At 37.1% G+C, this 27,308-nt stretch overlaps 1 protein-coding gene across 19 annotated transcripts in view; it reads left to right on the top strand.

The window, feature by feature from the left end:
- Positions 1-27,308, top strand: part of NRXN1 (neurexin 1) — a 1,104,034-nt gene that overhangs the window by 500,803 nt on the left and 575,923 nt on the right. For 13 of the 19 annotated variants that reach the window (XM_053667086.1, XM_053667087.1, XM_037161195.2 and 10 more), the window contains 3 exons: positions 2,729-3,112; positions 9,728-9,931; positions 12,471-12,497. In XM_053667086.1, the coding sequence (XP_053523061.1) occupies positions 2,729-3,112; positions 9,728-9,931; positions 12,471-12,497 (615 nt within the window). The remainder of the gene's footprint in view (positions 1-2,728; positions 3,113-9,727; positions 9,932-12,470; positions 12,498-27,308) is intronic. The other 6 variants (XM_037161205.2, XM_037161204.2, XM_037161202.2 and 3 more) reach the window with 1 other exon arrangement.

The raw sequence follows: 27,308 nt of genomic DNA, 5'->3' as shown, positions 1-27,308 counted from the left end.
TAGAACCCAGCCACTCCATTCTCACCATCAGACAGACTGTTCATGGACAATCGTCTGAAGCACCTGGCAGCACTTTGGCCCCCAGAGTGTAGACACGTTGAGTATGGAAACTACATGGTGTACGGAGCTACGGGTTATTTGGAGAGTCAGGGAGAGTGGGTGTTGGGCCAGCCAGTGAATTCCCTCATTTGAAGAATTCTTCAAGCATCCTCTCACTGACAGACTTGGAACTCATGAATGAGAACAATAGTTTTCCAAGTGTGTTTTGTTTTTGTTCCCTGAACAAGCTTATCCATGAATAAAAAAGGTCTATGGGAAAAGTTGCATATTTTTAAAAACATATTCCCAATGCTGTAAAACTTTGCTATTGTTCCCTTGCTCTGTGACTTTTAACAACGCTCTCTCTCTCTCTCTCTCTCTGAATATTACATATTCATGTCCAGCAAGCCTTCTTGAACTAATTGGAAAAACAGAAGTGGGGCATGTTTAGCCTAAAAACACTAGTCACTGTGTTCATTCCATACCGCTCTTTGCTTACCACATATGATATGGAGTTTTTTAATGTCCACCATTTCTTTTCTCATACACTTACTCTGTTTCATCATTTTCTAACTTAACATGAACTGCTACAGACAAGGGGAATCAGTTGTTAACCCACTTCTTCTTTTGGACAGTCAAAAATACACATAATAAAATTCTATTTACATGTTTCACCATTGCCTCTCAAAATTATGTATTTCATTTCCCCCAAACTAAATGCTTTATCTTTCTCTATGTAGGATCTTATGCTACACACATGCTGCAAAGTGAGTTTTCCTCTAGATGCTTCCACAGATGCGAACAGTAAAAATAAGCACTTCATCCTTCTCCCTCTTTCCTGCCTCCTTCTGAAATACCTATTATGCTCCCTTGTTTGGGAGGCCAAAATAGCAATACCTTTGAGTGTTTCTCCCCTCGGAGCTTTCTTCAATCCTTTCTGTGCAAGTCTAGAGAGACAAATGTCTTCTTAATGACTTGGCCACCTGCACGGCCTCTGTCAGCGGCTCCCATGCCCTTCTCCCTCATGAAGACAGATCCCATTACCCTGCCTACATTGAGGAGTGCGCCTTCTGCTGGGATTTGGAGTGCTCCTGGGCATGACACAGAGAAAGGCAGCCCGGTGTCCTTAGTTAGATGTGGGTTCACATTCATCACAGGCCATATTTTTACTTGGGGCGGGGCTTAGGTATTCCGTGAAACACCTGAGATGCATCTTCCTGCCGACACTACACTTTCCTTGCCTGGCCCTACTTCTGTACCTGTCTTGTCTTCAGGTCACTCCTGTGTGTCTGCCCCTCAACCCCGAGGCTCTGTGTCAGTGGCTGGCATTGCATCAGACATTTTCTAATCCACTTTCTCACTTTAGGTTCCTGCTGGTCTGTTTTATGGGCTGGACCTGAGAGATAAGTCTAAGATAATCTAGTAATGGGTCAGCGAGGTGCCCTTGTCTGGTATCATATTTGAATCTTTACAATAATCTTCCTGGAAATAGAATATGGGTAGAATTTTGAGTAAATTTTGGAATTTGGTGTAGGATGGGAGTTCTGATTAAATCTGCCTTCTGTCTTTCATTTTTTTCTTCTAATATATTCCACAATTGTATTTTCTGTGATCCCCAGGTGAATGACTACTCTTCATTTTAGGCTTAGGGCCAGGGTTCATATATATTTATAAACTAATAGAATTATTTTTCCTCATATTTGTAGTGAGGGGAAAGAAACTTATCCACTCAAGTGAATAGCTGGTTTGTTTTTTTTTAAAAAAGTAGACAGCAAATTTGACTCAGTTCTTGTGATTAATCATGGCACACAGCATTTATTCAGTGCTTATTATAAACTGGATATTTACTAGTATTATTTTACTTCATGCTCAGAGTAACTACATGAGGTAGGTCATATTATTATGCCCATATTAGGAATGAGTTAACTGAGACCTTAACAGTTGATTGATAGATTCATATGGCTAAGAATGATGAAGTTAGGTTTAGACATAAATAATCTGTCAAACTATTGTACTAAGTAAAGGCAATCAAGTCAGTCTGCCTGACTTTATTCCACAGAGTGGTATAGAATGTCAGTTTTTTTCCTTCTCTTTCTTTTTGACTAGAGCATGGTATAAAATGCTAATTTCTCCTTCCCTTCCCTTCCTTCCTTCCTTCCTTCCTTCCTTCCTTCCTTCCTTCCTTCCTTCCTTCCTTCCTTCCTTCCTTCCTTCCTTCCTTCCTTCCTTCCATGGATAAACTGTTAGAGGCTGACACACACTCTTTGTTTGCTGTGCACTTTGAATTTTATCACCAAGGCAAATACAATCATACCTCAGAGAGGTATGGATTTGGTATCGGACCACCACAATGAAGTGAGTATCCCAATAAAGGGAGCCATAATCTTTTTGCTGGTATAGGGCCTTGCCTTTATTTTGTAAAATATGCAACATCTGTGACATGCAATAAAGCAGAATTCAATAAAACAAGGTATGCCTGAAGAAGCATTTTTACTTACAGTCTGCATTATTTCTAAAGTCACTTAATTCCCTGGGTTTCTGTGTATTCCACTGAGAAGTATATGACACTAGGAATAAAAATAAAAACAAAAATGTGCCCTCAAGGAGTTCACCCTCAAGCAGATGAAAGAGAGAAAGGATGATATCTAGAACATGATGTAAAGATCTGTGTCTCTCATTTTTGCCATAGGTACCATTTCTGTCAACACGCTGCGCACACCCTACACGGCTCCCGGGGAGAGTGAGATTCTGGACCTGGACGATGAGTTGTACCTGGGGGGCTTGCCCGAAAATAAAGCCGGCCTCGTCTTCCCCACTGAGGTGTGGACTGCTCTGCTCAACTATGGCTACGTGGGCTGCATCAGAGATTTGTTCATCGACGGCCAGAGCAAAGATATCCGGCAAATGGCTGAAGTTCAAAGTACTGCTGGAGTGAAGCCCTCCTGCTCAAGGGAAACAGCAAAACCGTGCCTTAGCAACCCTTGCAAAAACAATGGCATGTGCAGGGATGGGTGGAACAGATATGTCTGCGATTGTTCCGGAACAGGCTATCTTGGCAGGTCCTGTGAGAGAGGTAGGTGACTCCCCTGAGTTGAAAAACATATTAAATATTGACCTTAAACTTTAAATGGACCGCAGAAACATAATGTGTGTTCTGCTGAAGTAAATTCTCTGCAAGCTGAGCGGCCACACTTGACACATTAGTGATGAGTCCTTAATGATTTTCAAGGGAACTGATTCTGGGAAAACAGCTCTTTACATATATTGTGGGAGTGAATATTTGGATCTTTTGTATCCTCTAGGGTATGAGCCTGAGGTGCATAGACAATAACTGTTTTTCTTTTTTGCCCAGTTTTTCAATTTCAGGACACTAGAAAGTAAAGAATGCATGAGTCAGACATTTATGGCATCCAGTGCTAATATCTATGCTTCCCCCCAAAGAAAATAGCACGTGCAGTAAGCTCAGCTAGAAGTTGCAACTTCCCTGACACTCTTGCATGAGACTTAGGTTAGCCTGCTCATTGTACTTGAGTCAACTTACCCAAGTTTGAAATTTGAAAAGCAAGCTGACTTTAAATCACCCAGGTTACACCAACATTTTCAGAAGTGCACCCCACTTTCAAAGGCACTTACTTACCTTTGCGTTGGACCTAACCGATCAGAGAAGATTCATTTACTCATTTCATAAAGGCTTCGTGTACCTGTTGAAACTCTGAGCAGGTACTTCCATTTCCTTCTCTATTGGGAAGCAGAGCTACATTTTCGCCCTTCTTTTCCTCTCCCATCAGAAGGAGGAGGGTTAAAGGAAGAGGGAAGGGTGATAGCTGTCACAGTTCATCTGTAGACCAAAGGAAGAAATAGCAGAAAAATAGGTCTAAGCATGTCCTTCTATCAACCTAACAGTGTCAGATAAATGCTTTAGTCTCTACACCCACTGCCACTCATTTTCAACAGTGGAACAAAAAATCGATATGAAAAAATATTGATGAGTTTTTCCATTGTCCTCTCACACTCTACATAACATTGCTCTACGAGCCATTAACCTCAAAGTAACCAACATCTATTTTTCAGCCATGAATATTTATTTAGTCTTCCCCCCTTTATTTCTATAATAGTTTAATTCATTTCAGCTAACACTTTCTAAAGAAAAAATGGTAATTTTCTGAATCCAAAGTTGACATGTGATTGATTCTTAATCTTACCAAGGAGGTTCGTGTTATTAACATTAATTAATATGAAAACTAATAAAAATAACCTAATAATCTAATAAGGATCTTAAATTACCTACCAAAAATACAACCACTGTTCTGTTGCACAATTAGACACATCAATAGGTGGGTAGATGCTTTAATCACACAGATTCACTCATTCCCCGGGTATCTAATTGCAATTGCTGTGCTTTGCCATTAGAGGTTAGCCATTTCTGCGCAGTTGCAGTTTTCATTCACACGCTGCATAGTCTCTGTAAATTTCCTCTTCTCATGTTTCCTTCAAATCTGTTTGTTTGTATATAGATTAGTTTTTAGAAGTTGCCAAAAGGTGCCAGTGAGAACAGCAACAGAGTGACAAAGCTTATAGGACGTCTTGCATTTAGACATAATGTGTGTTTAGCAGAGCTATATGATTTAAGATTTTGTTTTAATTGTAGTCACTCAGAGAGCTTTCAGACTCTCTGGTGCCTCCTGCTCAAGTGAAGCTGGAGAAGGCTGTAAGGGAACTGTCGCAGGAGTCAGGAAAGCCTTTGGTGAAATATGCATGGTGTACCCCCCTGTGGCAGCATTCTGCTACTGCATGTGGCAAAAATAAAAATAGAGAAACTGCAAGGCTTCTTTCCTGAGTCCAAACGAGGGAAGGGGAACATTTATATAATTAAAAGAAGGGGAGCAGGCACAGGCACATTTGCAGATGAGCATTTAATAGCAGACTTCATCACTGGGAGTCAGCATACACTTTTATCTGACAAGTGGCTGGAAATTTCTACAGATTTGTCTGTCTCCAGGTTGCTGTTGAGAAGGGAATGGTCATTTTAGTGCGTTTTTTGTTTCTGGACTACCCAGTAGCGTATTGTCAGAAGACTTTGCTTTTCAGAATTAATTTTCTTGCTCACATTATGGTGTCTCCTGAGAACAGGGTGATGGGGGATGCCTGTCATGCTCAATAGCTCAAAACTTGGCTTCTCCCCAGCGATGCCCTTGTTCAGTCAATGCAAGATCATGCCCAGCCCTCGGGGTTTCCAGTTCAAAAGAAAGGGATTTTCTGTAGGTGATCTCTAATCACATAAGATTGTTGACCATGTAAGAGCTGACTGAGAACTCTTGAAGTTAAAAAAAAAGGCACTTAAAAAGTTTCTACTTTATTATCACTGAGCAATAATTGATAATTTATAAAGATAATTATTCAAAGTAGTTAAACAACATGTTCAAGTCCATGGACAATGCAGCATAAGCAGTGAAGTCATAGTCTCATTCTAGGAAACCTCACTTTGCATTAAGTAAGCAAAGGTGTTTATAAGAAAGAAGAGAGTATCTGCCGACTTAGAAAAGTAGTGTCTTGCTTTATGTGTATTGATTCCATAGGGAAGAATACTGTATAAATAATGCTCAACAGAAGATAAAGTGCAGCGCTTTCCCTCCTGCTCTGTTTTGAATGAAACTAGGACTTTGTAGAGACTTGTTCATATGGAAGTTATTCTTGGTTGTACGTATATGATGTAATCAGAGGTCTACTGTACACTTGTTTGTTAAAACTCTAACAGATGGCGGGACAGATGTCAGAGCACTATAATTTGGCTCCCTGTCTGATTTTCATCGTTGATCACAAATTGTGACTGCCTTTCGGCAAAACTGAGCACAGGTGTGCACTTTAGACCGCGAGAAGGAATGACACAGAGGAGCAAATTGATCAAACTTAATGACAAGGGAGACGGAGGCCGAGGAGACAAAATGGAAACTTTTTCTCCCCCACGGGGAAGTACTGCGTTGGAATTAGCCTTTTAAAGAACACTTTTGTGTTCTTAGTGATAGAATAATGTGACCCATGTTAAAATATGCTGCCAAATGACATAACCTTCAAATGTCAGAATGTTGGTGACCATTTATTTGGTGACTCTAGACTACAGCCTTGCCCATTTTCAATTTCTTGTCTAATTAAAAATTAACTCTAATGATGAGGAATAATTTAGACATTTATTTGTTGTTTATGAACAAGTTATTTTCACACTGAGAATTGTTTAAAATGGCACTTGGGGGCTGTCAAGTTTTATTACTTTACTGTTTTTTTTTTAAATTCCTGCAGCTTTTTGAAAATGCTAAAGGCCAATGATCCTAATTATTTTTCTCCTTTGTATTGTATTTCATACTTTAGGATCCATTGTCTGACTTCTGTATTTCTAAAAGGATGTTCCCCTTCCTTACCTTTTAATCAAATTAAGTGACATTTTATAGAATATGAGATCATTTAAAAATATGATTATTAAATAATAGAGACCAGATTTACAGGCTAAATAAATTGAACAGAACTAAAAAAATATTTTAGTACTTTTATCTGTATGACAGCACAATAACTGAACAATTGATAATTGCTTTTGAACTTTTATTTCAAATATTGTTTTATAGATAGGGACAATGGTTGGTTGTATTTCACAATAAGCGATATTAAAGACCGAGTTTCTTTAAAAATTATACTAGAAACACTTTTCTTTTTAGATTCCCCTGCAACTCTGCAGTCATGTTTTAATTATTTTTTTAGCAACTACCACTAGATTTTCTGCACCAAATAATGTATTTTGTGATATTACATCCATTTAGGAAACTTCTTATCTAATATAACATAATATATAGTATGATCTGGAATCACTCTATTTTAAGAAGATTATGTTACGTTTTCCAGTGCTTAGGTCAGTGCCTAGCCATGGGACCCCTATTTTGGTAAGCAGACCCCTTTCCTAATCTATTGTTTTCAGCACAATTATGGACCTCAAAGTAGACTTTAGTAAATATTTTGTTCATATTCACTACCAAAATTAGGGTCTACTTACAATAGGCAAAACAAACACTTCATTTCTTTAGCGTGCGTACATGTAAGCTTGATAGCCAGACTGAAGGAAACCCTCTCACTTATCTTCAGTATTGAGTGCAATCACTGATTCAGTAAATGTTTATGGAGACTCTCCTGTGTGCCTGGCACCTCGGGGACTCGCAGCTGCTGACAGAACAGTGAACGGGAGAATCCAACGCCTGCCCTCATGACACTTCAACACTTACATGTTAAAGGCCAAAAGCGGATAATGCTATACAAACAAAAACCAAATGTTAATTAAAAAATTAAATGGTAAATAGATATAGACTCCCTAGAGGGGATTACTGGGTGTTCGCAGCATGCCTGTCCGAAGCAGCATGTGACCAGAGACCTAAATGTTGAAGGAACCAGCCATATAAAGATCTGGAGTGAAACCTTCTCTTTTTTATTTTAATTAATTTTATTTAGTTATTTTTCAAGTACAGTTTTTTTTGTCTATTTCTCCCATCCCAGCCTCCCCCGCCCCTTGCTCCCCACCTCCCTCCCATTTCCACCCTCCTTAGTTCTCATCCCTGTGTCCTTTCTATTTGTTCCTCCAAATCCCTCCCCCTTTTCCCCCTTAACTTCCCTTCCTTCTCCCCTCTGGTCACTGTCCCCTTGTTCTCTATTTCAGTGTCTTTGTTTTTTAATTCTGCTTGCTTGTTTGTTTTGTTGTTTAGCTTCCTGTTAAAGGTGAGATCATATGGTATTTGTCTTTCAGCACCTGGCCTATTTCACTGAGCATAATGCTTTCCAGTTCCATCCATGTTGTTGCAAAAGGTAGTAGCTCCTTCTTTCTCTATGCTGCAGAGAGAATGAATGGAGTGAAACCTTCTAAGACAGAATGCAAATACTTGCGAGTTGAAATCAGTGGCTGGAGTTTGCTAAACAAGGTGGGATGGTGATGGTAAAAGCTGAGGTCAGAGAGACAGACTGGGGCCAGACCACACACAAAGATTTTTTAAAAAGGGATACAGATTTTATTCTGATTGCACTGGAAATCTATTGTGGGAGGTGTGGGATTGTTTAAGCAATAAAGGGATAGAATCTGATTTACTTTAAAGTTTAACTTGGCTGCTCTGTGCAGGGAGAAAGCATGGAAGTTGGGGAAGTTGGGAGACTGATAGTGACAGAGGTGAGAGATGGGAGCAGAGTCTGAGGTCCTTTAGTGGAAAGGGTAAGGATTAGTGGATTCAGGGAGTGGATTGGAATTAGTGCCTTCAAGAATTATAGAGTTGCAAATAGATTGGACATGGCAGAGAAGGTAAGAGAGAGATCAGAAAGGAGAAAGTCTGACCAGTGGGCTTATGTTCTTTACCAAGATGCAAAACATTAGAGAAGAAACATGATGAGTTTGATTTGGGGAGGGAGTGAATAGTTTCATGAGGTTCCTATCATACCCAGTTTGGAGATGTTCAACAAATGGGTGAGTGATGGGTGGTGGAGCTTGAGAGAGAGGTCAGGGGCATTAATAAGTATTAGGGGGCATGAGCATGTGAGTTGAGGAGAGCCTCTGAGTCCCAAGGTAGACGGAAAAGAGTGCAGGCGGTTGATCGGTTCTGGATGTGTGTTCAGTCTCATGACTTTCCTCCCTGTTTGAAGAATAAACTTGCAAAAACCACAACTTCAGAAGCGCAGTCTTAATAATAAACACAGTTGCATTAGTAAAGTTAATTGCTGTGTCATGTACGTAGGCAAGATAATGAGAATTTCCTAGTTTATTTTAAATCGAGGTCGTTTTTCTTGTGTTAAATGGGACCCTGAGTTATTGGAACCAATAAGAAGGCAGCATGACTCATGCTTGTTTTGCAGCGTTCTATGGCCATATGGTGTTTAACATTCAGGGGTGCTGACGACTTCTTAAAGCAGTCGGTTTGTGATCAACAGTTTTTGCTATTTACTCTTTCATGCATTCCGTACTGTATTAAGCAGCGTCCCTATTAAAGCAATCCACATCAGTTTTAGTAGCACACACCACACGAGCTCTTCAGTCCCTGCCATCCTTATGCAGTATCACCACGGGGCATAGTAACTGACATTTGGGTGATAGCTTAATGTTTTCAGGATACCAAGGTTGTGCTTACAGATATTTTTTAAGTGCCAATTAATTGCTCTTAGAATTAAGTCCCAAGTCTGGGACTTGCGAGGTGAACAAAGGACTGAAAGATCCTCTTGTAGCCGATAAGGTCCTCTTGTAGCCAAGGCTAAGTTTAAAGGGCTAATCAGTGGCCTAGCCATGTATTATATAAAATGCATTAGTTGCTAGTGCTTCAAACCAGGCTCACACTGTGGATACACAAAAGAATCGATCTATTCTCTTGAGAAGAGAGACACATACCTAAACATTCATAATCCAACATGATCAACGCGATTCAGGCAGAAAGTGCTGTGGGAATCAAAAGGAAAAGTGTGGCCCTGTCTTCTTCCGCACCTGCGCAGATACCTCACAGAGGAAGTTCCTCCTGCTGCGACTTCCCTTTCCCGCTTACAAAATTTGCTCATTTCGGAAGAAGATGAGCTGAGTTTGTAGTTCTGCCTTCTAACTAGAAGACTGACTAGGTCACGCTTTCCCTTTCCCAGTGTAAATGTACTAAACTGACCAAGAATGTTCATATTTCTTTCTCACCTGTAGAGGCGACTGTTTTGAGCTATGATGGGAGCATGTTTATGAAAATTCAGCTCCCCGTGGTCATGCACACAGAGGCTGAGGATGTGTCCTTACGGTTTCGATCCCAGCGTGCGTATGGCATTCTCATGGCAACCACCTCGAGAGACTCGGCAGACACCCTCCGCCTGGAGCTGGACGCAGGGCGTGTGAAACTGACGGTCAACCTAGGTAACCACGCACCCTCCCCCACTGAACTAACACTCTTCATTTTTTGTTTAGTTCTGCCTGCAAACATTTATCAAGTAGCCTGTTTGTCATGGAAAGTTAAAAAAAAAAACACACTTCATGGTCTCATTTCCATCATTTCAATTAATTTAGGTTTTTGGGGCATCCTTTTATTGTTTGTTGTTGTTGTTGTTTGTAACATAATTTACTGTTTTGTGACTTCTACCACTGAGAGTTCTTAAAGGGGAAGCCATATATATCAATGAGGTTAACTGAAAATATAAATTATTAGGCGCAAAGATGCCACAAACTGATTTTCCTATTGTCATATTTACTGATATTCGGATTGGCTATAGATGATATCCTTTCAGATACACTTACTGAGGTAAAATATGCACCAAATGTCAATTTTCTACTTTGTGATTTAGGTCAACAGCAGCTTTTCTTCTGTTTGTTGGGCTTCTCCTTTCAAAAATCATCTTGGTGGTACTCCATCTTTTCTGTTTGGCGATACTTTGTGGTGATATTTTGCTATCAACAACAATCCACAACCCTTCAATGCCCAAAGTCTGCGGCCCTCAGCAAACAGCCACGAGAACACTCAAAACACAGGCTCTTCTACAGGAAAATAATGCTTTCCTGCCTAGGTACAGAATGAAGAAAGAGTCCCTACAGTAAAACCTCAACAACCTAGCTGAAGCATGGGAGAAGGGAAGGCTGAATTACGAAAATTGTAGAATTAACAAAAATTAAACTGCTTTGTCTTCAATGGCATTTAAAAACACAAATTCATGGCTGAAAAAAAATCCTCTTAAGGAAAGGTCTTCCTAGGTTCATTTTAATGGCAGGATAAGAATTATCCATAATTAGCACATTTGTTTCATGCAAGTTGTGCCATTAATCCATAGTAAAGTACTTAGACTCAGTTTTTTTCCTTCAACTTGACCTTTCAGAACTTGTTTATTTTGTTTTCAGGTGATCTGTGCTCATACTGAATGAAGAGTTATAAATAATCTATCTGCCCAATAGGTTTCAGTATGACCATTAACTAACTCCAAGAGGTGTACAAATTAATGAGGTTTTACTGTATTTCCTGAAAGTGAGAAACACACATGAAAATTAATAAATATAAAAAAATGAATAAACAGAAAATTTTGAAACTACATAGATAAAAGAGTAGTAAAATATGATGAGGCATTTATAGAAACCTCACCTACATTTTCTAATTGTGCTGGGCAGAATGGTAGCTCATAAAATATAAAAGTATTTCACAGATATCTTATTGCATACAATTACATTCTATTAATATTAGTTAAATTAAGTTATGTAATAAGAGTGTTTTTAAAGGTTGCTGAACACACAGCACTTGTTTACTGTTCTGTTAGAGTTCCCTCTAGTGACAATAATAGGTTACTACAGCCAATCAAAACTGCCTAATTACCGTGGAGGGGCTGGCTGCTAGCCAAAGAGAAAACTCTTATGGGAATTGTACAACAGCAAAGCATTCTGTGGAAAGAGTTGTGTAGGTGCTGGTCCTTGGCTGTTTGCAACCACTTTTCTGATGCGGTTGACGACACATGACAAACTCAGCTACATGGGAACAGAATCTAGGTTTATATTTATTGTGTTCCCCAAAGGCACTAAATACTACTACCAAAAGCAGCAAATATTTATCTATACATAAAATAAACATAAAACATCCCATGTAGTCCTTTAAAGATAACCCTTCTAATCACAGTCTGTGTTATTCATTTCATCCTATTCTTAGAGAATCTGCTTTTATATAAGAAGCAAGGATAAGAAAGGGAAAATCAATAGCAGTGTTAACCGTGACACTTACTGCATAGAGATAAGATTGTTAGCTCGGAAGAGAGGCACAGGCTTGCGTGTTCTGGAGAATGACACTACTTAGCCGCTAGGATTTCTAAAAGAGACATACAGTGTTTCTTTCCTCCTCCGATTAATACAAGGCATAGAATCCAGGCAGCATTGGGCTGTTACCTGTTTGCCCGCACAAAACCAAAAAAAAAAAAAAAAATTACGATGAGGTGAGAATAATTTCAACTTGCTCTCCATTAACCACCATAATTCTAAAGGACTCTGTTGGCCTTTGTGGGATCTTAGATTTTGGAGGTCCAAGATGTCTGAGCCTAGCTGAGCTTGCACCTACACCCCATTGTGACGGAGCACTTTTTAATTATGTTGAAAACAATGATATGTTCTTTCACACATGGGGAGAAAGTTGCACCCAGTCTAAGCCAAGCATCTTTGACAGTTGACAATTCTTTATTTCACTTAGATTTGTCACCATGTAGCTTTGTTTGAATTGGCCATTTTTTAAAAATCTTTTATTGTTGTTTCCAATAGTGAAGTTTTATAACAATGAATCTGGGTTCTAGAGCTATGTAAAGCATAAATGATATGGAGTGGCCATATTTGCATGTGTCTGTCCCCGGAAGGGTGGACTGTGATTTTATTGGATGTCTGCAGCTATTACCTTGAAGGATAAATTTTCATTTTTCATCTATTCTTCCCCATCTAGATTGTATCAGGATTAACTGTAATTCCAGTAAGTGCCTATTCAAAATTTTTAAAATGTTATTCCTCCATTATGATGTAAGCTAGTCAAGGCAAGAGAGAGAGAGAGAGAGGGAAAGAGAGAAAGGTGTTTATAAAACTCATGAATTCACTTTTGAAGTATACCAGTCCATCATCTGGGTTGTAAAAATTCATTTTGAAATCTGTCCAGTTAAAGATTTAACCACTGCCATTCCTACCTCTAAGTGTCAAAAGAGGTGACCGATATTTTTTAACATGAGGTATAAATGCCTCTGTAGACCTTTGGATAAGGGAAGTAGCATTTATATTTTGCCAGACCATGGACTCCTGTAGCTCTCTTCTTGACCAAATTTGGAGAACATACTTTGAGTCTTTTTTCTCTTTCCTTACCAGTAGTTTTTCTCTCTTAACTCAAATACAGAAAAACATATAATTCCTTTAATGTTGAGAGTATTAAATCCTTTTAAATTCAACCAGTTTTACAGAGAATAATGTGTTTTTTTCAAGTTACATATATACAGAAAATTATTTGTCTAAAGAAGTTTCTCTTGTTCATTACGATTATTTACATGATGAATTTTTACATCCTAACCATATATCTGCAAAAGTAACTAAAACCCCTCAAATCTGTGATGTGCATGCCAAGTGACGAGTCAGAAAAGATGCATGGACTGAGTTCTATTTGATTGTGGACTAGGGGACCCGAAAGGATATAAGGACTGTGATTTTATTTTGAGTTGTAGCCTTATCTTAAATGTGTTTTATTTCTTCACATGAATATTTAGATTGTTCTTTTCCAGGTTTTGCTGACCACATTAAGGAATCTCCACCAATGATAACAGAATCATTAGCTATTTCAGTAAAATGGTTCTAACAAACTTCTAAAGTCTCATTTCATAATCAGTAAAAAAAAAATTATATCCTTGGAAAATGCTGAATGTGAGTTGATGGAGTCTCTTCCCCAAACCTTGGCTGTATTTTCAAGTAGCGACAGTCCATCCTCTGAGGAGTAGATGCTGATCTTAAATTTAAAAAATGAGCAGCTTTATCTAATGAAATATATATTAGTTCAAACACTGTGTGTCTTATAACTCAGTTATGTCTTTAAATATTTTAATATTCATTTAAAAGTAGCCAAAAATGTGGGCCTTTCTACCCATAGCCATATAAAATGGTAACTGAACCATGACTTCAGAAAAATGAAATTGGTAAACTACCATGTAAAACATGAAAAATTGTCTCCAACAGAACAGCTCCTAAAATACTCTGTCAGAATTCCCATGCAAGTATCAGTGGAATTTTTCAACTGCACAATTGCTCTCAAACCCCATCTCTCCTTCCCTCCCATACTTTCTGAAAGGAGCACAGGCTTTGCAGGTCAATGCCGTGCTCCAGTTTGCCTTCAGCCCTGGGCACAGGCAAAGTGGCAACTCACAAAATAGTTTCTGAGGCCAGATTGGAGCCTTAACACAGCTAGAGATGTTCTTGATTCTCCCTGAATCTGAGAAAACCCATGTGAGAAAAGACTTCCTTATGTACTTTTATAATAAGCATGAATTTTCAAATTTACAAAATCTAACTGCATAAACTCTAGTATTTGATGAAAATTTACCCAATGAATTGTGTCTAAACTGTGGTCCTCAGCTACCTATATTAATTTTTGAAATGCATCTTTGTAGTCTAACGACTAGACACCATTTGGCTTATAAGAGTCTGATAATAAGCAGTCATTTTTCCTCTCAATATTACACAGAATTATATCTTTAAGAACACATTTCTTTGCTGGTTAGTCGAATCTTCCACCTTTTGAGGAGCACGTGTTACATTTAAGTTACTTTAATTGAGTGAATGTGAGCTTTCTATGCGCACCTTGGACCAGACTGCAAACGCCTTAAGTTGACAGCAGTCCCTGGGAAGAGCACTCAGTGATCAGGTAACATTTTTATTTCCTTTGCCTCTGCTTTATCTGGGGAATCATGGGCAGCTTTAGCAAGAACCCCAAGTTCTACCAAGAATTCATGTTACTACTCTGAGGAGTGGAAATAATTTATGTATCTAATAATGCAAATCTAACTCACAGTAGCTAAGCAGATTTCCACCTGGAGTGCATTTTCTACCCCATAAAAAGTAAAAAATATATATCAATTGCAGTACGATTTGTAGGTTAATAATTTATTACAGGTATGCCTTTGAGTTAAGTGTGCAAGAAACGGACATGAATGTATGTTTATTAAATCACAGCTGTATACTGCTGCCATCTCTAAAATGTACAGCACACCTAAGATAACAACTGTATTGTGAGATTAATATGAAATATCTTAATTGATGTCTTCTAAGAATATTTCCACTGGAATAGAGAAACTATAATATAAAGATTATCTTGCATTGAAAATTATGTTGCATTGAGAATTACTTTAAATTATTTTTTAATGAAAACCTTCCCAAATTTCTCTGTACTTCCTGAGAATTGCTCTGTTTTCTACCGTGGTGCCTTCCTCCCTTACCTCCACTGTAACCCCCCCCCCCCCACACACACACAGATTACAACAAATGTTACCTGATACGCAAAAGAAATGATACATAGTATCAGGCTGTCTGATCTTGACTATTGAAGAGCAGGTAGTAGGTGAGGGGGAAGGTCTAGCTATGTGCGTTAGACCTGTGAGATGATAAGAGATGGCAGATACATTTCTTTTTCAGCCCTTCCTATGTCAGTAGTTTAGATTTCACGGACAGGCGAGGTCACAGCCTTTTGTTAAGGTTCTTTTGAGAAAGGGCAGATTTGAATTCCAAAGACTATCTCTGTCAGATTCTTTGTTGCCAAGATTCCCCCCAATAGGAAACGCTGTCAAGACTTTTTAAATGGAGGGAGATAGCTTATTTTCATTTAAAAATCAAAAGCTTATTTTTGTGTGTAGAGAGGATACTTTTTTAAGAAATCCATCTCTGTGAATAGTGGTCATGTCATTGTCAAAATACACCCTTTTATCTTTCAGATTACAAACAGAATGTCCCTGAACACAGTCCCTGACCAATCTCAGTTCTTTGATGCCCATTAGCTTATATCACTGCTAAAATATATTTGTTATCTGCAAATTGGAATTAGATTGAGGTCAGTGTTAGCAGATTCATGGACTGGGAGTCAAGCAGAGAAATGTATTATCTAGGGTTCTCCAATCTCCTCTGTATGGGGTAAGAATAAAGGGACAATCAGATTGCTCTTTCCTGTTTAATTAACTCCAATGTGGAAAACAACAATCTACCATCATAAAGTAAATTTATATGGAAGTTGGTAAAAGAACCATCCTCTTTGAATATACAAAATTTCTCCCCTGGACAGTGAGGGGCACTTCAATAAACGTAGATGGGAAAGAATTGTAAGTCATATTCTTTTAACATAAAGAAAGAAACTTATTTGAATTAGCAAAACAAGGCATGTTGTTGAGTATTTTATATAAAATCATTATTGTAGAAATATATGGTGACGCAAACTATTCATTAACACATTATTACCAGCAAAATCCAAGTCATAGTGACTAAGTACTTTTGTGACCAACACATGAATTGTTTGTGTAAAAAGGTGAGTGTTTGACAGTCTCTTGCCTATTCCATAATATTAACTGTTTTCAGATTTCTACACCTTATAAAATTTTCTCAAATGCATTGTTAATAGGGTCTCTACTTACCATTGGTCTTATTCTGCACTATTTCTGTCTACCACCATAGCCTGATACCCTGGTCACTTGGAGGCACCATGACCATGACCGTCTCAGTTTGATGCCTGATACCTCTCAACAATAAATCCAAACTGATTAGGCTATGTGTTTACATTTTCTTGAAAATTTGGTCTTTGTAGGGGTCTACTGCGTGTTTCAATAGTTCCGATTTTTTTCTCTCCCTTTTTCTGTAACTTTTAAAATGGTTAGTGCTATAATCTTTGAAGTTTTAAATGCATTGAAAATTTGAAAACTAAACTTGCTCCTATCAGCTATAGGTGAGTCCTAATCATCACATTAATAACTACTTTAAATATGTAGTGAATGCAAGGGAAGATTTTGTTCTGATGGCTTGCTTTTTCTTTTTCTGTTTCGTTTTGTCTTTTCAAACAATGGCATGGTTTGCAGGATGTACTTACTGCCCACAGGAAGCCACCTCTGCATCCGTATAAAAATGGATTTTAATAAATTCATGGTCTCTAATGCTTGTTTTGCTTGCCTGCATTATTTTTGGTTTCTTTATGCCTTTATATGTGTCTCTTTTTCTTCTTTCCTGCTCTTTCTTCCTACCAAGATTTACCCTTCCTACTGCTCCATTCCCAATGTTGTTTTCTCCTGTTCTCTTTTCTCTTATTTTCTAAAAAGAATAAAAACTCTTCTGGAGTTGAAAAACATTTTATTTGGCAGACCTTTCAAGTATGTTTGGCCTCACAGAAAATGGTTTATCTAAGAGAGAGTGAATTGCAGAGACCATAAAATTGCAGATGACGTTCATGTGAACAGTGTCAAGGATTAGCATGTAACTCCTTTTATTTTCAGTTCTGTGTTTAAGTATTGGAGGGGAAAATACTTAACCTCACGTTTACCTGGGACGTGATGAAGAAATGCTCTCAGTAGTCTGTTATTGGAAAACGCACTATGATAGATGTCTAGAGTGGGCAATATCTTTGTATTATCATTTTATTACCAGAAAGAAAAGATCAACTAGACAGTAGTTCTCACCAGTTGTTATGTAGATAAAAAATGGAAAGCAATAAAAGACTGCAAAAGGTCAACCAGGGGCACGTAAGCCATATTAGGTGGCTTTGATCGGGCTGACACTTGGCAGGCCACTTAAAAAGATATGAGGAAATTTCCGGGGGTTGACCCTTGTTAACATGAAGCCAATGCTCAGTTCAGAGCAGTGGCCCAGCACCTAAGAGCAGAGAGCTGCGCAGGGAGCCTCTCCCTCCACCTCTCCATGGCAGCCAGTTGCTTGATTTGTAGAGCTCTGTCCCTCATCGCCCCTCAGGGACGTGCAGTTAGTTCATCTTCCTGGGGTATGAGTTGCTTTCTTTTGTTTCTTCATTACTGTCATTTTTTATTTTGTCTTTTTCAAGCTGAAAGTATATACTAAGAAGATTTTTTAAAAGGCAGTAAATAAAATTTTTTTAGCAAAAATCTGAGAAATTGCATATAAAATATAGAGACTAGAGATTTCTGGTGAAAATCAAATAGCTAAAACAGATGAAGAGAGTTGGCACGTAACTATGAGTCTTTAGAAAAACATCAAAATTAGAATAAAATTTAAGGGAAGCTCATTTGCATTATCTGCATTTAAAATTTGGGGGAATTATAAAAAGGTGCAGTTTTTTCTTACACATTTAAGTGGCTACATAGATTGGAAAAATTACAATATGAGGGCTTGATAAATCAAAGACTTGGGGTCTATTTTAGGGAATAATATAAGCTCATTGTTTATATGCATATATAAAATGCTGCAGGGTTTTAGATCAGTCTTTTGTGCAGGTTAAGAATTCATCTTGAAATCAGGCTCAATTATTAATTTTCATCTAAAGCACTTTCTTATTGCTATTGCAGAGTGCTGTGCTCACGGTAATGCAAAACTCCAGATTAGCACTGACCCAGTTCATACAATTCTCTCTCATCACTGAAAGTTGGCATTATGACAATGGCCTAGCTAGATATTGTCAGAGAAGCCTACAAAGTTTCAGGAGAGATAAATTTGAACTTGAGATTTCCTTGGTTCCTGTGGAAAGGAATGTTTCTTTCACACAACCACATGTCTTCAAGTGTAAAAGACCACAGCCTGTTGTGGTGCGGTTAGATGTTTCTGTTTGTTGTTTAATTAGAAAAATCTGGCTTCTAAATATCTGCTACTTTCCTCATAGTCTTGAGTTTCTTTCTTCTTTGTTCACTAATTTATTGGTAGGAGGTAGTACTGCTTATAGCTTCTATTTTTTCATGTCTTCTGCTTACTCCCAGTGTCTCCTACTTCGTGATCTCTATTCACTGCTTTTTCCTGTGCATATATTTTGGATTTTTGCTGCTGCTGTACTAGTGACTCTGTATATGTTCTGTATTCAAACTCCTCTAGACAGAGAATTAGCGGATTCATTACCTATCCTTGTTCCCTTGAGCAGAAATTTCAAATCATGCCACGTCATAAGCCATTGATTGGATTTTAGCTTTGGGGGCTGATGTCCATGGGTGAGCCAAGAACCTCTAATTGGAGCAGGGAGGGTACACAATATACGCCCCTCAAGGTACGGAGGAGCAGCAGGCTTTCCAAACAAGTATCTTTTCTCTAGGTTGTCTGATGAAAAATGTTTTTACTATATGGATTGCAATTTCTTCAACATAATAATGGCTAACAGATGGTGTATAAGTCAAGGGGTCCGGTCTCTTTAAATCAGGGGGGAAATGCAGGGGATCGTCAAAGAATTTGGAAATTGAACTGTTCAGTGTGCTCAGAGCTCTTCTCCGTTTCTTTCACTTGTTACCAACGGGAGCAAAGAGCAAGATGGATAAGAAGTACATTAGGAAAACTTGTTTCCCCCAAAGGTAAAGTAATACATTCTAAGAGTATTTAAGTTACTGTTATCTTTACTGTGCTTGGTTTATCTGTTGTTATTTGTTCTTTGGATGCATCATTCATACACTTGTGAGAATTCTTCACCCTGCCGTTACCCTTCCCAGGTGATCAGTTTCAATATAGACTTGAAATATTTTATGCATAGTACTATTGAAATAAATTTCAAAGTTAATTGTCTTTTTCTATGCATGATTATGATGATTAAAATTTCCTTGGAAATGTAGTATTTAAGGTAAAGTTTATCAATTCTCTTTTTAAATTCACATGGGAAGAATGTAGGTAGCCCAAGAAATTTCCTTATTAAATAGTCAGATAGATGGAAAAATCAGCCAGTTTTGGAAATCAAGAAATTTCCAATGCAAACAATTGTGCACTATTAGGAAACCTGAAGAATTCTGAAATGTTTACATTTCACTTTGAGAAAAGAAGATAGTTTATATATGTGAAAACTAACACCTAAGTATTATAGAACTAACACATTAAAATGGCATAACAGAATTGCTGGTACAGATTTTTTATGCATTATGAAAGTGTCCAGTAAAAAAAAATTAAAAAGAAATTATTTAAGAAGTTGTACAAATATTCCCTTAGAATACACACATATTCACCTAGTAGTGTCAAAATAGGCAGGTAAATATGGATGGAGAATATGATAACGATTCAATAACATGAAAAATAACAGTAATAATCACATATAAGAATTCTGAAAGTGACATTGTAGTTGATGAGAATCCTAAAATGTTTTAATTGATCCTTCATTTATAAATTAAATTATTTTATCTGAAGAGAGTACAATAAATCAACTGAGAAGCTTTACTTTCTCAAAAATAATATTTTGGTAACTGATTAATTATTTAAACTCCTCTGCTAAGTAAAATTAGTTTAGCTAATAAGCAATTAATAAATAATCAGAATTTCTCATTTTTTGTTATAACTATAAAATTGACCAGGAGCTATAGAGCTATAGTAGCAAAATTGCTTTTCTATAATGTTTCTTTAAAATGTTTATACAGCCTGATAATGAGATTGTTGGTAATTTTTACTTTCTTTTATTTTGTTATTGTTCACCATCTCTACATTTTAAATTTCCTACAGTAACTTTTTCTTCTACTCAACAATCTAAAATAAGCAATCAAAAATGAATAAAGCAAATGCTGTGTTAAGATGTAGTTGAAACCAAACCCACCATTATTTAAGACACTCTAGGCTACACTACTTTATCTATTTGTTATTATAATGTGTACATTTTAAATATACATTTAAACTGGAGGATAAATTTCCCACTAATTTTGACCAACAAAATAGTCAGGATGAGACTGTTTTAAAGCAACATTTGGTTTCCAATTAGAGTAATATTCCTTATTCAGAAGCTAGAGGAAACAGAAAATATATCTACCATTTCAAAAAATAGCTACCATTTCACTCCTCAGAGAAAATAGTAATACCTTAAATGCTATTATAACATAATACTTTGCATGTTACAGATTTAATATATAGCACATCGTGTAATATGTGTTTCTTTAAAATATGGGGTCATGGTATGCAAATATTTTGCAATGTGTGCTTTTATTTTAACAACATATTATAAGCATATGTCCAGCACGTGACTATAACACATAGGTCCAGGTCAGAGAGTCAGTTGAATAAATATAAAATAGGGAGGAAGCATATATGTACAAAAGCAACTTCTATCATAATTCATCAGTGATCTCAGAGTAGTCAAATGAAACTGTTTGGAAGCATCTGTAAGCGAGATCTTGAAAAATAAAACCAGATTGAACTATTTATAAATGAGAAGATACTTCTAAGTGTGTCAGTGTAAGTTTCACTGACCTTTAGTGACCTTTAGCCACTAAGTGGAAGTCTGACTAAAGTAACTTTACCATAGGAAGACGAGCCAGGAAAACTTCATCTTATCACTTCCAGCAGCTGGTAGACCGGCTCCAGGGAACTGCCAGGCACTGGCTCCTCAGACTGACCAAGTTAATTTGGCCTAAGATTTACTTGCTAATACCCATTGACATAGCTGGAGAAGCACCTTTGTACAATACTTTCTGCCTAGTAGAGCAAGCCATTCCTTTCAGAAAACTGATTCAAAGGTAACTTGAAACAAAGAAATGATATCCAGATTTTTCCAATTACTGAAATAAACAATCAATTGCAACACTTGGGTTAGTGACTACCAGCTTGATAAATAAACTAATGATACAGGACACCAATTTAGTTAGCACTACCTGTTATTATAATATTAAAATTCAAAATAAAGGAGAAGTTCATTGCTGGAAAAATTTTATTATCATTCTGATTTTTACATGATGGATGAATAAATTATCTTGTATTATTTGTTCATAACCTTCTCTGGGGCAGTCACTAATGAAAGAAAGAAAAAAGATCGAAACAAATGAGGTGCTGTAGTTCAGTCCTTTGAAAGACAAACTATTCCTTATCATAGCCCTTAGAATGCGTTTTCTTAAAAAAAAATAGGTTCTCAATGTTTACAGCAAAAACGGAGACATAGATTTTCAGGCATTATAATGATTTCTCTGTGAAAAAAAAAAGAGAACAAATAACAAAGCCAGAACTTAGATTTATTTTTTTCTACTATGGTTATTTTTGCAGGAGATTTATACAAGAATATTCCCAAAATATTGAGGGACAGATGGATTTTGAAAATTTAGTCTTACAATTAATGATATTCAGATGCACTCACGTTAACAAAGATATGGAAAATAAAACACCAGTTAAACCATTGTTTCTTGAGTTACACAAACATATTTTTATGCAAAAGTATACATTCTTCTTGACCTTTTCATAAAAATAAATTCCATAGCTATTACCATAGTGTATTCAGATGATAAATGATAAATAATTAAATAGTCTTTATCGTTGTAACTATAATCATACATTGTTTGTGGAATGTCAGATACAATATTTGTAAGTTTCCCAATGCTCAGCACCTGTATGCTTGTTCTTTCTTCCTCCTCATTCAGACAGCTTGGCATTAAGGTTTGCATAAGATATGTTTAAATAAATAACGTAAGTCAATATATTTTGTCTTTTTATGTTATTCTAACTTTGAATACATTTTCAGCTTATGATGCTTATTAAAAGCACATTGACTGTTTAGCACTTCATTCTATACCTACAAGGTATCCTGTTATGTGATAAGCATTTCTTGGAAATGAACTTTTTTCCTTAAAATAAAGTCACAGTCCAAATTTTTCCTTTTATGATATAAGGTTTACTTCATTATGCTTTTTCCTAAACTTGCCAGTCAAGCTAGATTAGTTTTAGAGAGAGCTATTTTAAAATGTTCTTGTACCAATATATTTATATAATCTGTGTTCATTTTATTGTGTTGTAAATATAATCAAATTCTGAAAAGGTAAAGTTGATTTCTTAAAATGTCTGTTTTTCACATTTAAAATTATTCACATCAGATATTTACCCTGGTCTGTCATAAATAGGTACAATCAATGTTAGAGCTAGAGCGGCTGTTTCTTAGTAGAAGATTTAAACTGTGTTTGTTTATTTGGCTACAGCAATGATATTTAGCCAGCTACGGAGCAGGAGGCCAGGCAGCTACCTACACTGCAGTTAATCTTGTAGATGATAGAATGGGGTGGGTGTGAGTTAGGAAATGGCAGAGGAGGCTCTGGGGGGTGTTTTTTGTAGCTCTCCAAGGTCAAACCCTTTTGGAGGCAAGATCCGTGATTTCTTATAATTAAATGCTCCTTAAGTCTTGAATTCCCCAAATTCTAAGCCAGCTATTCACTTTGCACTTGGACGTTACTGACGGCTGGCCTTAGGTCATGTTGCTCTCTGGGCTCAACGCATCATTAAATTTGTTTTCAAGGGAACTGAGCAAAAAAAAAAAAAAAAAGCTCTCTCCACATAATCATCCAGATAACAGTAAGTTCCCCAAGTTCCCCACCTGTATGCCTAACCAGATTCTGTGCTGCCAGATATGGAAAAAAAAACACAAAAAACTGATGAAGCTCTGTATTTATTAATACTTCTCTGTGAATGTAGGGATTAAAAGTTAATGGAATTACTTTTCATTAACTATTTAGGTTAATTAAATATCAAGAGATTGGTTTTTCATCTACCATAAAAATAATCTAACAAAATCAAAACAACTATCCCCAATCAATAAATATTTAGTGAATGGCTATGATGTCCCAGGCACTGAACTATAGGACACAGAATATTTTCAAGGAGATTGAGACCTGCAGAGGGGAAGACAGCAACAATGTAACTCTATAACAATAGTTGCTGTTCTCATTACCATGACTGAGGCCTTACCATATTTCAGGTGTTATTTCAAGTGATTGAAATGCATGAAGTTTATACTGTAAAATATTTCTATTAGCTTATTTTACAGATAAGAATGTTTGAGACACCAAGCACTTAGTTTACTGAAGGTCACACGGCTAGTAACTTGTAGAAACTGGATAAAAACCCAGACCGTCTGTGAATCCAGACACATGCAGTGGGCCAAGATACACACATTTTAGAAAGTTAAAAAAAAGGAAAGATCAGCCCTGGCTGGTGTAGCTCAGTGGATTGAGCGTGGGACTGTGAAGCAGAGGATGGCCTGGCCCGTTTGATTCCCAGTCAGGGCACATGCCTGGGTTGCAGGCCAGGTCCCCAGTAGGGGACACATGAGAGGCAACCATACATTGATATTTCTCTCCCACTCTTTCTCCTTCCCGTCCCCTCTCTCAAAAAAGAAATATATAAAATATTTAAAAATAAAAAGGAAAGATTTAAAGAACAATCCAAGCAAAACAAATACAGTGTAATTAATTAGCATATGACTCCTTCATGTCTCCAGTGGATTTTAAAAGTTTATGAAATGCCTTTTCATTTTTGAAAAACAAACATCTCTGAACTTAATGTTGTGACTTTATATTATTTCCTCAGAGTACTTTTTAATTGGGAAAGGGCATTTCTAATTTTTTTAGTATAGAGAAATTGCCCTGTCCTTAAGATTCTACTGATGTGTCTTTGCTTGTACAGAAAAGGCAAATAGTTCTTTATAAAGCCATTCTGAATAGTTCTCAAGGATGTTATTCATAGGTTAATTGAGGAGAGCTGAGGATGGAGAGAGAAGAAGAGGGAGGAGTTATATGGCCAGGGAGTGCAGATTCAAGGTCGTTAGGGTGATTGGTCTGTCACCAAACCCAGGTCCTGATTGGCAGTAGGCCCAGCCAGCAAGACAGCTCGGAGACAGCTTCTCTGGTACCCCAGAGGCCTTGTCCGTTGAGTGCAGGTGGAATGAGGAAGGTGACTCAACTGCACCTCCTACATGGAACAATGAAGTGTTTTTGCCTCCAGCTTTGCACATTCTTGGAAACAGCGCTAATGAAAGGAAACTTGAACAATAAACAGGCACATAGCTTATACACATAATCAGGGCTGGCTTCAATAACTCACAAGTTGCATGGTCTCCTAGGACCTCATGGTAGAAGGGCCTGTGCTTGCATTGAGGCTCTGCTGTCCCTGTCCTGAAATTTTTTATTTCATTTCACACTGGGCTCTCAAATCATGGAGTCAGTCCTTCCCCTAGTAATGTCAGTGACTAGAAAAAGAAGAATCTGGAAGTGCCATTTACATGTGTCTAATTCTAATCTGTAATTAAATGTCCTGGTTGACTCAGGTGGAAAATAAAAACAAAAGAATTTTGTTCCCAGTTCATTAGATAGAAATTGAGAGAGAGAAAAGTGGAAACATTTAGTTACTCTTCTTCCTTCTTATAAAGCAGAGGTGATAGTATTTTTTTCAAGTAATTGTTTTAAAACAGGAAAGTAATGGTGGGCTGCAGGTGTCATCACTGCCACCAGAGAAGCATGACTTCTTGTCATTTACAGGTAGGAAGTGTGGCTGCCAGGAACCGTGACTCAGGCCTCAAGCAGGGTGGCTTCTGCTTCTGTTCCTCCTGGCTTTTCTCGCCTCCCATTACTGTCACAGTGACAGGCTTGTTTCCAGCCTCCCCGGGGAGGCCACTGTGCTCAACATCAGCTGTCAAGTAAAACTTCTTAGTTCCAGAGAAAGTTGGTACAGATACACATAAACCTAATTTTATACACACACACACAAATATCCATTTTAATAAATGCCATGGTTCTAAAATGGCAGAACAGGAAAGGTGACTGGATTTTGGAGGGACTTTGCAATTGGCTTATGCCATTTAAAGCCTTCTTAAATTGATTTTGGTTTTTGCTGTTACTGTTGTTTTACTGGGCTAATAAGCTCAGTAAAGCCCAGTAAAACTGGACTAGCTAAACATAATTAAGTCTATGCTTGATTTAACGGCACTGAATCTAAAACTCGGGTCTCCTGACTCAAGTTCTTGAATACTTTTCCATTGTTTATTTCTTTATATTCAGTGTATAAGTTTATGAGAAAGGGAAACTTAAATTCTGTGTGTATGTATGTGTTCTTACAGGGTCCTGGAAGCTACAGCCCACAGGCTGACTGTTTGTTTAAATAAGTGGTTGTATTGAAACAAAGTTCCACCCATTTGTTTATTATAGCCTATGGCTGCTTCTATACTGCAAGGCCAAGTAATTGCAAAGCCAAATATATTTACTGTCCGGCAACTGCAAAAAAATAATGTTTTGACCCATGATTTATTAGGGTTTAAACACCTTGAGAATCTAAGGTAGGACATTCCCAATGCTAAGATCAGTATTTGGCACAAAATAATTGTTAAACTAAATTTATAAGATATGGGTGCCACATAGTGCAGAATGAGTAAGTAGTTAAATGGAATAAACAACAGACACAGCATGAACCATTCCATTTTAAAATTTCATAATTTTATGTAACTCAATTACTAGGTGTTACATGCAGTTTAATCTAAAAACATTGGACTGTCATGCTTAAATATAGAATTTTACATATAATATATGTATATATATCTATGTGTGTATGTATATACATATATGGCAATGCTAGTTTTTTTAATGTATAGCATAGCTATGGAAACTGTAGAATCCACTTTCACATGATGCTCGCCCTTAGATAACTGTGATTAGAAACATACCACCTGTTCTTAATAAAATGGAGATGATAGATGGATCATTTCTAGCAGGCAAACTAAATGGATTCTGACCTGTCTATCATCTGTGCATTCTGGTAGGCTGTGGCTTTGCGGAGCACCCGTCAAAATCTTCATGCTCAGTGGTTTAATGTACAGCAAGCAGACCGACCACTCACATAACTAGAAAGAGTATAAATGAGAAAGTACTTCCATTGGATATTTAGATGCTAGAAAGAAAGTTCAGAACCAACCGGTTTGAATTATATTAAGAGAGAAGGCACCTGATACAGATGGCCCATGTACGCATGTAACATAGTTAAAATATAACAGCAGAGGGAGATAGCTGCCCAAAGGGTGTGCCATGAGTCTCAGCTCTGTGACTCACAGTCTCACTGTTTTAAAAATCAAAAGATAATTGGTACCGGTTTGATATTCTCAAGGCATCTATCTTTCAGGTCCAGAAACCATTGTCATTTTAGTCCACTAGAGATCTTTGATCACGTCGCTTCAGAGATTTCTTAGCTTCCTTTTAGTCTTCTCTATGCCTTTTTGCTGTTTTTTCCACGTTCAAAACCCAGTAACAAGTAGTTCACAAGACATTTGCATATGAGGCTTTCTTCCAAAAAGCATCCAAAGTTAGTATTGTATATATCTTGGCATATGTAATTTTGGTTCCAATTATACATACGTGTATATAAATAAAACTTTCCCATAATATAAGAATGAATTTAAAATATATTTGCAAACAAACCTGAAATTGGTAAATATAGACTTGTTTAAACTTTTTGGATATATATATATATATATATACACACATGCATATATATATATATATATCTCAACTAGTCAATATAGATATAGGTATATATCAACTAATCTCCCATGTAGTTATCTGTAACATGAGACAACTTGATTGTATATCCCTTGGAAGATATGCATTTCTTCATTAAATTCACTTATCTATTTATACTCAATACTTTTAAATAGAATTCACAGTGATTAACAAAGGGAATTTTGAATAATTGGGAAAGTAAGCCAATATACAAAAAAGAATTTTCCTAAAGGAGCTTATAAAAATATTTTTTCTAAAGGAGAGAAAAGAATCAAGTTGCTACAATTGTGCACAGATCCTACATCTTGTTTTTCCCCATGGATAGAAATAAAGGAAGGCAATCTGTTCCA

Source organism: Artibeus jamaicensis, unplaced genomic scaffold (genome assembly GCF_021234435.1).
Source record: "Artibeus jamaicensis isolate MK-2021 breed Jamaican fruit bat unplaced genomic scaffold, CSHL_Jam_final contig_465, whole genome shotgun sequence".
Taxonomy (NCBI): Eukaryota; Metazoa; Chordata; class Mammalia; order Chiroptera; family Phyllostomidae; genus Artibeus; species Artibeus jamaicensis.
This window is presented reverse-complemented; position numbering and strand designations above follow the sequence as displayed.